The 13,294-nt window shown below is 32.1% G+C and overlaps 1 protein-coding gene across 10 annotated transcripts in view; it reads right to left on the bottom strand.

Annotated features, from left to right (window-relative positions):
* LOC105831628 (activated Cdc42 kinase-like) overlaps positions 1–13,294 on the bottom strand; it is a 255,483-nt gene that overhangs the window by 204,512 nt on the left and 37,677 nt on the right. For all 10 annotated transcript variants that reach the window (XM_028188950.2, XM_012671875.3, XM_012671876.3 and 7 more), the window contains one exon: positions 5,663–7,249. In XM_028188950.2, the coding sequence (XP_028044751.1) occupies positions 5,663–7,249 (1,587 nt within the window). The remainder of the gene's footprint in view (positions 1–5,662; positions 7,250–13,294) is intronic.

Below are 13,294 nucleotides of genomic sequence, written 5' to 3'. Positions count from 1 at the left end.
AGTGTTGATAAACGAGCCGGTTGTTCTCACGCAAGCGCATCACATGAGGTTTTAGTAAAATATCCATTAGTAATAGGAAGGAGATCTTTGGCCCCGTACAATTTTTTTGCAAATTTTTAAAAACGGTAACACTTTTTATATATTTAACACGCACGTATATATTTGCATATCGTTTGCATGTATATTTCTGTATATATATTTAACATTATTAAATTAAGAAATTAAAAATAATTTGCATGTAATAATAAAAATCAACTCAAAAACAAAAAAGAAGATAAATTTATGGAATAAAACATATATTTAATTTGAAATAAAATGTTTTATTTGACGGAACTCATACAGAATACCGACATTTGTCACAAAGCTAAGAAAAAACCGCCAAAAAATCTTACCAGTATTCATCAAATAAAATATGATATTTATAAATTATTTTATTTAATATGAGAAAATATACATGCGTGTTTAATATATAAAAGGTATTAACGTTTTTATAAATTTGCAAAAAAATTGTATGGGGACAAAAGATCTCCTTCTTATTGAAAAGATCTTCCTTCCAATAAAAATGTATGTACACACATACGTAATATGCTACTTTTATATATATGCATTTATGCTTTATACCGTGCAATACGTTGGGTATTATGTAATTAAGATTAATCCGTTTTTATGTTCTAATATAAAAATGTACGCAAGAGAAGCAGTTATTGAATGTGACGCAACTTCACGGCCTGTGGTTGGAACATTTCAAGTGCGCACCATTTGAAAACTATTAACTCCTCAAAATTTTGCTATTGACATTTTTACTCAGTTTTTCATGAGGAATACGTACATGCCGGCTCCTCTGGTTAATTTGGAACACCCTGTATATATATATATATATATACACATATATTGTATATATAATACATATATATACATACATATATACATATATTATGATAAAAGAAGTAATTTCATCTAAATGAATATATAGTGTTTTCGGTCAATTTAATTATAAATCTAATATTAGGGTTCTGGCCAGGGAGAGGCTAAGATATCTTATATAAGTCTATTATATATATATTGACCTAATCAATCTAGTTGACAAAAACAGAATTTTCAAATTTTATACGTGACAGCCAAAATTCTAGTAAATACAAAAATTAGCGATACATTTTGGTTGTGATATCAAGTAATCTGTCTATATCAGCAAAAAATTTTTTTGGGTGGAGATATTTATACTGTATGACTTCTGTACAAAACATTTTTTTATTTTTCATTTAGTTTACGAGTTTTATTGAGAAAAGATAAAAATGTCTTTAAAGGGTGGTTTCACCCCCTTCAAACCTTTTTTTTAAACCCAATTGAAAATTTCTACATTCATGTATTTACCTCTTCTACATTTATGCTAACCTGGGAAAAAATATTTCATATAAACATATATATAAATATATAAATATGTTCATATATGTTTATACTAATTTCCTTTCTTTTATTTTCTGTCTTTTCAGTATGACTATTACTTTTTTATATTAAACAGAAATTTTACAAAGAAAGAAAACTAAACGTATATGTGTAAACATACCAGATAACACAAAATATTATGATAAATATTTATAAATATTTTACAAATTTATTTTCAAAAAATATTTTTTAAAGATTATATAATTATTTTTCATAAATCATTTAAAAATGATACAAAAATTATTATCAACAATATATAGAATATATTTTTTAAATGTACTGAAAAATATTTATGTATATGAACTTGAAATATATTTTATATTCTTTGATAATAATAGTATAAATATTTATTTTAAATATTTTCATAAATGTTTATAATAATTTTTTTTTTATCATAAATATTTTTCCTGCTTATAAATATTATATAAATATTTTATAAATATTTTGTACTACCTGGGATATATGGACATATTTTATATATATTTATATATGTTTTTATATAAAACATTTTTTCCTGGAAAGTTTTATTAAAATCAGAATTTTTAACCACGTAAGGATTTTTGTTAAAATCTAACATGTATTTATTCCATATTTGAGATATACATCCCAAATTTCGGATAAATTTATTTCTTTTAGATTTTTTACTTAAATCGTTTTTAGATTATCGACAAATACGTAAAAAAATAAATAAATAGTCTAAAGTGAATTTTTCGAAGTATTAAATAAGTTTTGACCATCCCAATTTTTTAAACAAATATGTTAAACGAATATTTTATTCTTATTCGGATTAAAACCCGTGTAAATATAATAAGTTATTAGTATGCGCGTACGCGCTCGCTTTAGCTTAACATTAGAATTAGTCACTTTTTACTTTTTCAATTTATAATGCTATTTTTATTTAAAGAAAGGAAATAAATATGTATTGTATTTTTAATTGCATCGTAATTAAAAGATGCTACAGTGTCTTGCGCCTAATGTAGAAAGACACGCGAGATCCTTTTCAGCGAGTTAAGTTATTTTTTTAACACATAATTAAATAAATATATAATTTTCATTATATATGATAAAGAGCAATATATAATTGAAAAAGTTATACTATAAATTTGTAATCCTGTCTTTAAATATAGTTATATAAGCGAACGGAAAGGTATAAGAGCGAGGGAATAATAACGCGACAATTTTTATATGAGAACAAGCGGGAAAGTAATGAGAGCGAGCGAGATGATTACAAAAGCCAAGAGATCGAACGAAATAGTAATAGAAACAAGCGAGATGAGAATAACAGCATGGAAAGAAGACTCGAGGTTTAAGCGGCCATTGCTCTTTGAGTATATATACATAGAGGAGGAATGCCAGCACTAAAAGTGAGTCCAAGATCTGTGCGAGAGAGAAAGGTATATCATGATACTTGCCCTCTCTGCGCATGCTCAAATGTATTATGGACGCTATAAGTTACAATGGCTGGCATTGTGTATGTTTTCACACACATACAATTCGTACATTAAGTACAGAACAGTACAGAAGTGCACAAAAAGTGTTAAAACTGCGGTGCAGGTAATGATATTAACGCATGCGCAGAGAAAGCAAGTATCATGATATACCTTTCTCTCTCGCATAGATCTTGGACACACTTTCGGTCTACATGAAACAAAGCAATTCCTCCTCCATGTATATATATTCAAAGCCCGAGCTCGAGCCAGCTCAAGCCTTTTTTCCCCCTCTTTGTATTGTTATTCTCATCTCGCTCATTCCTATTATTGTCTCGCTCGCTCTCCAGGCTCTCTTGTTATCATCTCGCTCGCTCTCATTACTTTCTCACTCACTCTCACATAGCCGTCGCTTCGTGTACATGTACATAGCACGGAACGCAACCAGAATTGTGCACATATAAGTTACCCGCTCGCCCAAACGTGCACATTGGCTATGTAGTTCATGTGCATAATTTTCAATGCCCACAAAGGGCGTATCGCGTTTGAAAATCATCTAAAACCAGGCCGTGTCGTCTCTCAGTCTTCTCTCTGCCGCCGCGACCGACACGAGTGCCACACCACACCGCGCAGTTGCGACCGTATCACCGCGATCAATCCGAGCACCGTATACACCAAAACCGACCGGCGCACAAATCGTGCGCCCCGCCACAACCAATCCAAGCAGCGTATTGCTACAATATACTCCGCGCGCACCGCGACACACGTTGCCATCAACAGCGTTTTGCACCTCGCACAGCGAGACAATACTTTCTGTAAATATTAGAATAGGGAATATTGTAGATATTAGCTAGGCTTATTTTATAATAAATCTTTGTTAGTCATTAAACATAATTCACTGCCTCATCATTCACTCAACCAGTCCGCCGCTCGAACCCTGAATACCGCGGCTATCCATAGCCAATCAAATTGAAAATTCACGGTTACATGTTAATCCAAAAAGTTTGTTTGCAGTATTTGGATGTCTGCTTTTCTTAAATATTTTTCATAACTTTTATTCATTAATAAATCTATTTATATGTATATATCTTTATATGAATATGTACATATATCCTGTCTTAATCATATATTCGAAAAACAATGTGCGTAGTAAAGAAAACTCGTTTAAAAATTGGTGATTTTTAATATACATAATAATTACTTTTTGAAAGAATGTGTCACAACGCGTTTTTTTTTTGAAATCTAAAGTATTTTTTTTAAATAAAACTGTATTTTAAAGTTGTTTAAAGTCATATTTTTATTATTTTCAAAAATCATAAAAAAACTTTTACCAATTTTTCAAACATTCTTCCTCATACTTTTGTTTATAACATTTTTTCATTTCTTAAATCACTTTCACATAAATATTCTAAACTTAAAGCTCAAACAAAACTAGACCTTGAACATTGAAGGGCCACTTCGACCAACTTTGATTAATTTTAATCATTAATTAAAAGATTGCCAACATGACAAAATAATTCAGTGTGGTCAATTGTATTTCTGACAAAGTAATAATTCTAACCTAATCTTTATTCAAAAATTTAGTTAGTCACACTGAATTATTTTGTTATGTTAGCAACCCTTTAATCAAAAAATTAACATTAATTGGAGTTGGCCAAAGTAGCTTTAAATCTGTTTAGTTTTCAGAAAATTACAGCTGCTTGAACTTTCGTGGGGTGTCCAGGGCCCCTGTGCAATTTATGAAAGTTTTTGTACGTGCATGTCCTAGGGTTGAGATCTTTTAATCGTATAATCACAAACAAAAGTTACTTAAGATTTAAATACTAAATTGGAAAAAAATATACTATAAAAATAATGTAATATAAACTGAAAAATATGATAAATCTCATGTAATATATAAAGATTAGTTCACAATATACCTAATTTATTGAAAGTACAAAACTCGAAAAATGATTAAATAAACAACGCCAATGTATAATGATAGATATGTTACAAATTACCTTAATTAAATAATATATGTATATTACTATGCAATAAGAAGTTATTATTGAGTTATTACTTACTCATAAAGTCTAAATAATACATATCTATCAAAAGATTATATACTATAAAACATTCAACGGCTTCTCTCGAGAATTACATTAAAATTTAATATTAAAATTTTTTTGCAAATACAAAATTATAAGATTAAATTGTTTTTAATAAAAATTTTTGTGTGATTAATCATGATAGATTCAATAGATGCAATACAAGGCACTTGTATAAATTTGACTGATATATTATATATATAAGTGATTCATTCATTAATAAAAACTGATGAGTAATAAATTGTGCACGTCTACGTAAATATTTATATATAAAATCATAAAAGAGTTAATTTTCAGGTATATAAATTAATAGTGGGATAAATCATAAATGTTTAATTTTACATTTAATGTAAAAAATGTTTGCTGTCTTAGAAGATTGTTGTGTTTTAATATCGAGCCTTTTAAAACGTTATTATAACATTATTAATTGCATATATTCGAACAACATTTCTGAACCATTGCATTGCAACATCTAAGATTACATAAAAATATTGCTGTGATATTGCAACATCCTGTGTGCATTGTATGAAATTTGATCATATTTCTCATTCACATAAGCTACATCTATTCAATAAAATTAAACGTAATCTGTAAAAATTTATTACGTTTTTATGAAATAAATCTATACATATCATGCAAGCATATAAACTAATTTTATAAAATATTAAAAAAAAAATATTTTTATAGCAAAAAATAAATATATACCATGTTTATTTTGAGCCTCTTGTTGCAGGCCTCTAGTTTCCCTTGTCGAGTCTCTATTTGTATCTACGCTTCTCGCATCCTGATTTGAAATTTGGCTAGAATTATCAGTTGCATCCTCCTGCGGTTTATATGGCGTTACAACCTGACGAGGTAAATTTGGATACTTTCCACCGAGAAAGCTAATGTCACCAAAATATGCTCCATCCAAACCCACGTGACCGGTGTGCTTGAGATCGCCCTGCGGCGAAGATATCATGTCTGTTCGAATTTTTCTACGCTGCGAGGAGAAGGCATTTTTACCATCTCCACGCATAAATTCACCGGGTTTGTTGCTAGGCAAATTCGAACCAAGATACGCGATTGTGTGAGCTGGATTAAAAAATCCTGTTTTGCCATTATTTAAAACGCCCTTCCACAAAGTGTTGCTTCCTTTATCCAAAACTGTGATTATATCGCTCTGCCTGTAAACAAGCAGACCAGATTCGTTAGTGGTGTCCTGAACCGCTTGCACTTGCTCAGGCTTCAAATCGGGCAATAAATTAACTAATTCGGAGAATTTGGGCCTCTTAGAAGGTTCGTGCTGCCAGCATTGTTGCATCAAAGCAAAATAATCCTTCGGACAGCATTCGGGTTGTTCCAGTCGCTGAAAATTGGGTTCGTCTATTGCCTCGAGAATTTGATGGCCAGTTAACGCCGCCCAGGGCTGAAATCCGTAACTAAACATCTCGTAGAGCGTTACTCCGTACGCCCAGACATCGCTCGCGGACGTAAACTTCAGATAAGATATACACTCGGGTGCGCACCACGCGATAGGCAATTTCAAATTGACATTAAAATTCGTTTGATAATAATCCTTGCCGACGCCTAGCGCGCGCGACAACCCGAAATCCGATATTTTGATCTTATTCTTGGAAAACACAAGAATATTTCTGGCAGCAAGATCACGATGTATCAATCTTTTTGCTTCTAAATACTGCATCCCATCAGCGATTTGCAGGGCGAAATCGCATAGTGATAGGACAGGAAAACTCGCACGCAAACTAGGCTCTTTAAGACATTCGAGCAGCGACCGTAGCGGAGCCAATTCTGTGACAAGCATTAATGAGTCTGTGTCGAGCACGACGCCGTATAACCGCACGATATGTTCATGATCAATTGCGTGCATTATCGCGGCTTCCTTCAAAAACTCTATAGGATTGTTCTGCATTCTCTCCCGCGACAGACATTTAATCGCAACTTGAATCCTTTCTCCATCGTTCGTCCACACTCCTTGCTGCACGACTCCAAATTCACCGGTACCAAGTTCCTTGTTTACAATAATCGCGTCGGCCGGAATCATGTGTTTGTTGGGAACGCGCACCGTTGGCTTATCTTGTCTCTCCTCTGGTAATATACCCAGTGCAGTAGAAGATTGCTCCTCGCGTTTCGATAACAGCAATTTTTTAAATTTGGATAGGTATGTTTGAGGAAAGTACTTCTGAAAATATTTCTTTAGACGGCGCATCTCCGGCTTGCTCATCCCTATCGCGTTCAAGTCTTCTTCCGTTACATATTTCAATTGTGCTGTTGTTTGGACTTTCAAGTCCCCTAATTAAAAACATTTTCTTATTAAACATATTTTAATACAAAATATCTCAATACAGATATATTAATCCATTAACATCCAAGCGAACGCATTTTTAACATAATTTTTAGCGACTTTATTTGCAACATTAAAGATCTAAAGAAATTTTAAAAAGTATTATTTCTTCCGTAAAATTTTACGCTCTTTTGGGATCCATTATCAGAATGCGTATAGAATAAAGTCCAAAAAAGTTACGAATTGTCATATTTTTTCCACAATAATTCGTAAATTTCAAATAACTAACAACTTATTATTATTGAAAATAATATTTGCAATTCATTTTCAATCAAATATACACTGTTCAATATAGCGGATTCAATGTGACGTACCTGAAAAATGTGAAAATCGTCGATTTTTCTACATTTTTCCTAAATTTCTCCATAAATCCTTTCTCCTTGTTTTATACACAAACTATTGTCAGCTTATAAATTAATTTATCGGTATATATCAATGGACGCAAAATTTATAAAGTTATAAGTAAGTAAATTAAACATAATAGAAATTGTTGGCTATTAAAATTCATTGCTGCTATACATAATCAGGTATTTTCCTTGGTTTCTAATCTGTAATTAAATCATTAAAAAATCAAATAAAAATTCACATTTCTAATTTTATAAACTATCAAAAAAAGATTATTTTTATCGAGTGTAGCTAATTCTTTCATAACTGTTTGAAACTTTCTTCCAATGTTCATCATTTTCCATACGATTTACAACAGATTATTCTCACTTATTTTTATCATCAATTGTTCGCAAGCCTAATAATATCTCAACAGCAATTATATCTTCCAATGATTTAAAACATTATTTCGTATATATAATTTTACAATTGGACCTCTCATTTAGCATTCCCCAATTTAGTATAATCTCTTTTTAAACATACTCAATAACAGACAAAAATACCCAAAAGCATACTTTATCAATAGCAAGATTATTTTTAAATAAAAATTCAGAAATATGAGAAAAATATAGGAAAATCGACGATTTTCGCAACTTTTTAGTCGCCATATTGAGTCCGTCATATTAAAAATTGTGTATTTAATCGAAAATAAACTGCGAATATCAATCCCATTATTTCCAGTAATAAGCTGTACTAAATTTACCAATTATTGCGGAAAAAATACGATAATTTGTAATTTTTATTATTTAACCGCATTTTTAAATAAATAACAATTTTAACAAATTTAAAAAATTACCCTTATAATGCAACTATTTTATGCACCGATGGTTACAAAAAGAATTGGAGTTTCATACTATTTTGGTGTGAAAAAAATATTTTTAAAAAAATTTTGCAACTTTTTCGTCGCATTTTTTTATTTAGTCGTAATAATTTTCTTGGAATTTATTTTACTCAAATTCTAATAATGGATTCTAAAAAATTATGCTAAAAATGCTTGGGTGTAGTGGGTTAATACAGTATACAGAAGAATTAAAAAAAAAAATCAAATACATCAATATTTAAGAAAGTTCTATTTTTAAAAGTGAAGGGAAATTACATGACTTTTTATTTGTCTTTTAACAAAAAAGCTTTTAAGGTCGACAGCTTCAAAATAATAAAAAATAAACGTTTAAAGGCGATACAGAAGTTGTCCTGTTTTACCGATAATTTTCTCACTCATTAATCTTTTAATTGCATTTATAGAATTAAAAATCCTTCTCCAAAATTAAAGTACAGACGATAACAAAGTCCGACCGTAACAATTTTGTAAAAAAAAAAATTTTTAATTGTCGGCTTCTGGCGTCGACTCGTAACAAAATGTGTTTGATATAAAAATTTTAGACCTTGTACGCATAAATCAAGCTTGGGTCGTTGAGTGAACATTTAGGAAAAATACTACGCTTTCAGATTGAGCATAGACGTTCTAATAAAAAAGTTTAATAAGTACAAAAATTTCGTGTCTGAAAAGAGCAGTCTAAAAATTTTTTTTTTAATTCTCGGTATAAAGTTTAATTCGTGAGCTAACAATATATGTACTTTAATTCTAGAAAAGAATTTCCAAATCTGTAAAAGAAAAACATACAGAATTTTGTTAATGATGTGCACAAATAACTAAATTATCAAACTCGATCAAGTGTGACAAGCATCTAAGTTTTAGATGCTCTTAAAAGGATCCTAATTTTAATTTGTAATTTCTTTTTCGTTTTTTGTATAAAATTCTTACGTGCGCATTATGTTACCGTCTGTACTTTAATTGTGGAAAAGGATTCTGTAAATTATCATTAAAAGATTAGTAAATTAGAAATAATCACATTAATCGGTAAAGGACAACTTTAAATTGACTATCCATCTGTTAATTTGTGAAATCACCATAGATGACAATAAAATGTCAGTAACGGCAATTTGTAAAAGTTTTCAAGAGTAACCATATGTGTGTTGAGAGATGACGTACGAAGGCATCAATAATACCTTCCTACACGAAATAAGCCGCATTCAGGACCAGTAACAACTAGGCGCATCTCATCTAGCTATTTGTGCATCATGACTGTTAGTCTAAAAAAATATTATTTCCAAATGGTGTGCACGTACATTCTCAACAGTTTTAAATGCATTTTGTAAAGTATTGCATCATGTAGTTAAAAGATAAATAATAATTTATACTAATTTAGTATATATAATCTAAGCAGTATATATTGTTAAAAAAATAAGTAGATTAAAATAATACAAATTATAGAAACCTAATAAAACATTTTTTTATACAAAATATAAATATATATATATATATATATATATATATATTATACACAAAATGTCCATATACATATTTCTATATTAACTTATTTTCTGTAAAATTTTTATTTAGTATAAAATAATAAATAATCATACTATAATAACGGATTAAAAAGCTAATTTTTCTACTGTTCTGTTCTGTATATTACATTGCGTGTGATATTTACGTGATCATGATAATTTTTTTTTAATTTAATTTAAACGCATGATCATAATTTATAATATACAGATCAATGCAAGATTTAAAAAACTACAAAACAAAATAAAAATATTGTTGAATCATTGAAAATCCTTTCAATGCTACTGCAACAGTTTTTGTCTTACCGTGCTTTCCAAAATTGGAAAATTATTATTGCGTAAAACTGTTGTAGCAGCATTTAAAAAATTTTCAACTAATTTAATAATATTGTTATCTTGTTGTGCTGTAATTTGTCTTGGTCTTGCATTGCTTTTTCGGTAATTTTTTAAAAATTTCGGGTCTTTCGTTCGATATTTTGATATCCATCTACTCACTATGCGTTCACTACACCCTACCGTTTGAGCTATTCCATTTCTGTTTTTTGTACTCCCGATTCATAGAGTCCGATAATTTTAGCAGCTATAAAAAAATAACAATTAAAAAACAAAAATAAAAGTCCGTTGTATTTATTTAATATTTTATATAATATATATATAAAGGAAAGGACTTCCGTTTCCGGTAGAGTGAGGGAAGTTGTGTAAAAGCGATCGAAAGAGAAAGTAGAATGTGATCAAATGTCTGGAAGGAGATAAAAAGCGAGTGAGCATTGGAAGTAAGAGAGGAGGTGTGTAAGTAAGGATGAGTAGAGAGAGCGAAGAATAAATAAAAAATAGTGTGGAGCAGAGGAAAGAAAAGTGGGTGAATTGAGAGGTTAAAGAGAGAGAGAAGAGCGACCAAGCAAGCAAAGGCACAGACAAGGAATAAGAAAGTAGAGAAAAAACGGACGGGGACATAGAAAGGCGCTAGTAAGCACGAAAAAAATAGAGTATAGAGGGGCGTCAGGCCGGTGAGACGGAAGCGCACGCACGAGAGCCGTAGTAGGCATAAAGGATCAAAGAGATAGATAGCAGGACGCGAATAGGAGCGAGTTCAGGCACTGAAATAATAGTATAGAGATGGAGAACGTAGCGAAAAGATTAGAAAGAGAGAGAAGTAACAGTATAGAAGATAGCGTGGAGGAACACGCGAAAAAAAAAGAAATGTTAGGTAGACTCATTGGAGTAGGAAAGAAGACCAACAGATATCTTTAAAAAAAGTAGGAAGGTAACGAGATCGCCAAAGATGAAGAAAGAGAAAGAAAGAGAGAGGACTGAAAAATTAGGGAGAGGTTCAATAGCACACAGTACAATTGGACACGTTGCAATTGCCCACCGTGCTATTAGACACGAAACATTGCGCACCGTTCAATTGGACACCGTTCGATTGGACACCGTTTGATTGGACACCGTTCAATTGGACACAGTTCGATTAAACACAGTTCGATTGGACACCGTTCAATTGCGCACCGTTTGATTGCGCATCGTTCGATTGCGCATCATTCAATTGCGCACCGTTCAGTTGCACACCGTTCAATTACACACCGTTCAGTGGTACACCATTCAATTGCACACTATTCAATTGCACACTGTTCAATTGCGCACCGTTCAATTGCACACCGTTCAATTGCACACCGTTCAATCAAACGCATATTAAATATTCATACATTATGACTGCGTTTGCATTGTGTACATAGGTTAGCGACTTGGACGGGGTGGGTGCGGGAGGGGGGCCCCCGTGTGTGTGTGTGCGCGCGCGCGCGCGCGTGTGTGTGTGTGTGTGTGTGTGTGTGTGTAAAGCATTCACTACACCACATGGATTTGCGATTTAAATGGTGTACAATTGAACGGTGTGCAACTGAACGGTGCGCAACTGAACGGTGCGCAACTGAACGGTGCGCGATCAAACGGTGCGCAATCGAACGGTGTCCAATCGAACTGTGTCCAATCAAACGGTGTCCAATCGAACGGTGTCCAATCAAACTGTGCACAATTGTACGGTGCGCATTTGAACGGTGTGCAATGTTTCGTGTCTAATAGCACGGTGGGCAATTGCAACGTGTCCAATTGTACTGTGTGCAAATGAAGACCTCTCAGAAAATTATGCTTAGAGTGATAAAAGTAAAGCTAGAAAACGGAATGAGACAATTAAGTAAAGAAATGAAAGAATTGGCTAACAATCAAGAAAAATTGGTGAGTATAAAAATAGAGAAGTTAAAAGAGGAATTTTAAAAAAAGGACTGGCCAAAGAAAAAAAAAGAGATGAGAAAGAAACTGGTTAGAGCGGATTAGAAGAGGTTAGAGCGGATGGTAGAAGAATTGAAAGAGAAGGGGGTAAACGTCGGAAAGAGTAATGAGAAGCAAAGTGCAGGAGGGGAAATAAGAGAGATAAAAGAAAGAGTGAAAAGAATGGAAAGGTTATGGAAGGCGAGAGAGGGAGAAAAGAGAAAAAATAACATAATGATAAAAGGAGAGAGGAGAAAGCAAAATTGGAAAAATCAAAGAGATAATGAAGAAGATAAGGATAGAAGCAAAAGTGGAGGAGGTGAGAAGTCTGGAGATGGAGAGCAAAAAGTGGGGAAGAATGGCAGTGGTAAGGTTAGGGAATATAAAGAAGAAGAGTCATGGAGAATAAAAGAAAACTAAGAGGAAAAAGGATTTGGATAGAAGAAGACTTATCATGGAAGGAGAGAAAAACAAGATAAAGGTTGAGGCAGATAGCCCTAAAAGAAGAAGCGAAAGGAGCCAGGGTTTAGCTGGGTAAAGGAAAGCTAAGGATAGAAAAAGTATTGTGGCTGTGAAATGAAAAAAAAGAGGAATTAAAAAACGGTAGGGGAAAAAACTGGAAGGCGGTAAAAAAAGAAGACAGGTAAAAAAGGAGAGATGGAGATAAAAAGAGAAGAGCAGGCGGAATAAAAGGGGGATACGAGAAAGGTGTAAGAGTAAAAATAAAAAATTGCGGAAAAAAGAAGGGAGGGCAAGAGAGGGAAGGAGAAGGGGGAGAAGAAAAGAACGAAAGGCGAGAGTAGTGACAAATAGAGAGGGAGGAGGGGAGAGGACGCAAAGAAAGTGAAGATAACCTTTTGGAATGTGACAAAGATGCAAGAAAAAAATAAGAATTTTTGGAAAGAGTTAGAGAATTGGGATGTCATGGTTTTGATAAAGACATGGGTGAAAGAGAAAGGATGGCGGAGGTTGATAGATAAGCTCCCAAAGGGTTATGTGTG

This window comes from Monomorium pharaonis, chromosome 9, assembly GCF_013373865.1.
Source record: "Monomorium pharaonis isolate MP-MQ-018 chromosome 9, ASM1337386v2, whole genome shotgun sequence".
NCBI classification, from domain to species: domain Eukaryota; kingdom Metazoa; phylum Arthropoda; class Insecta; order Hymenoptera; family Formicidae; genus Monomorium; species Monomorium pharaonis.
Note: the sequence above shows the minus strand (reverse complement) of the source record. Positions and strands in the feature narration are given on the sequence as shown.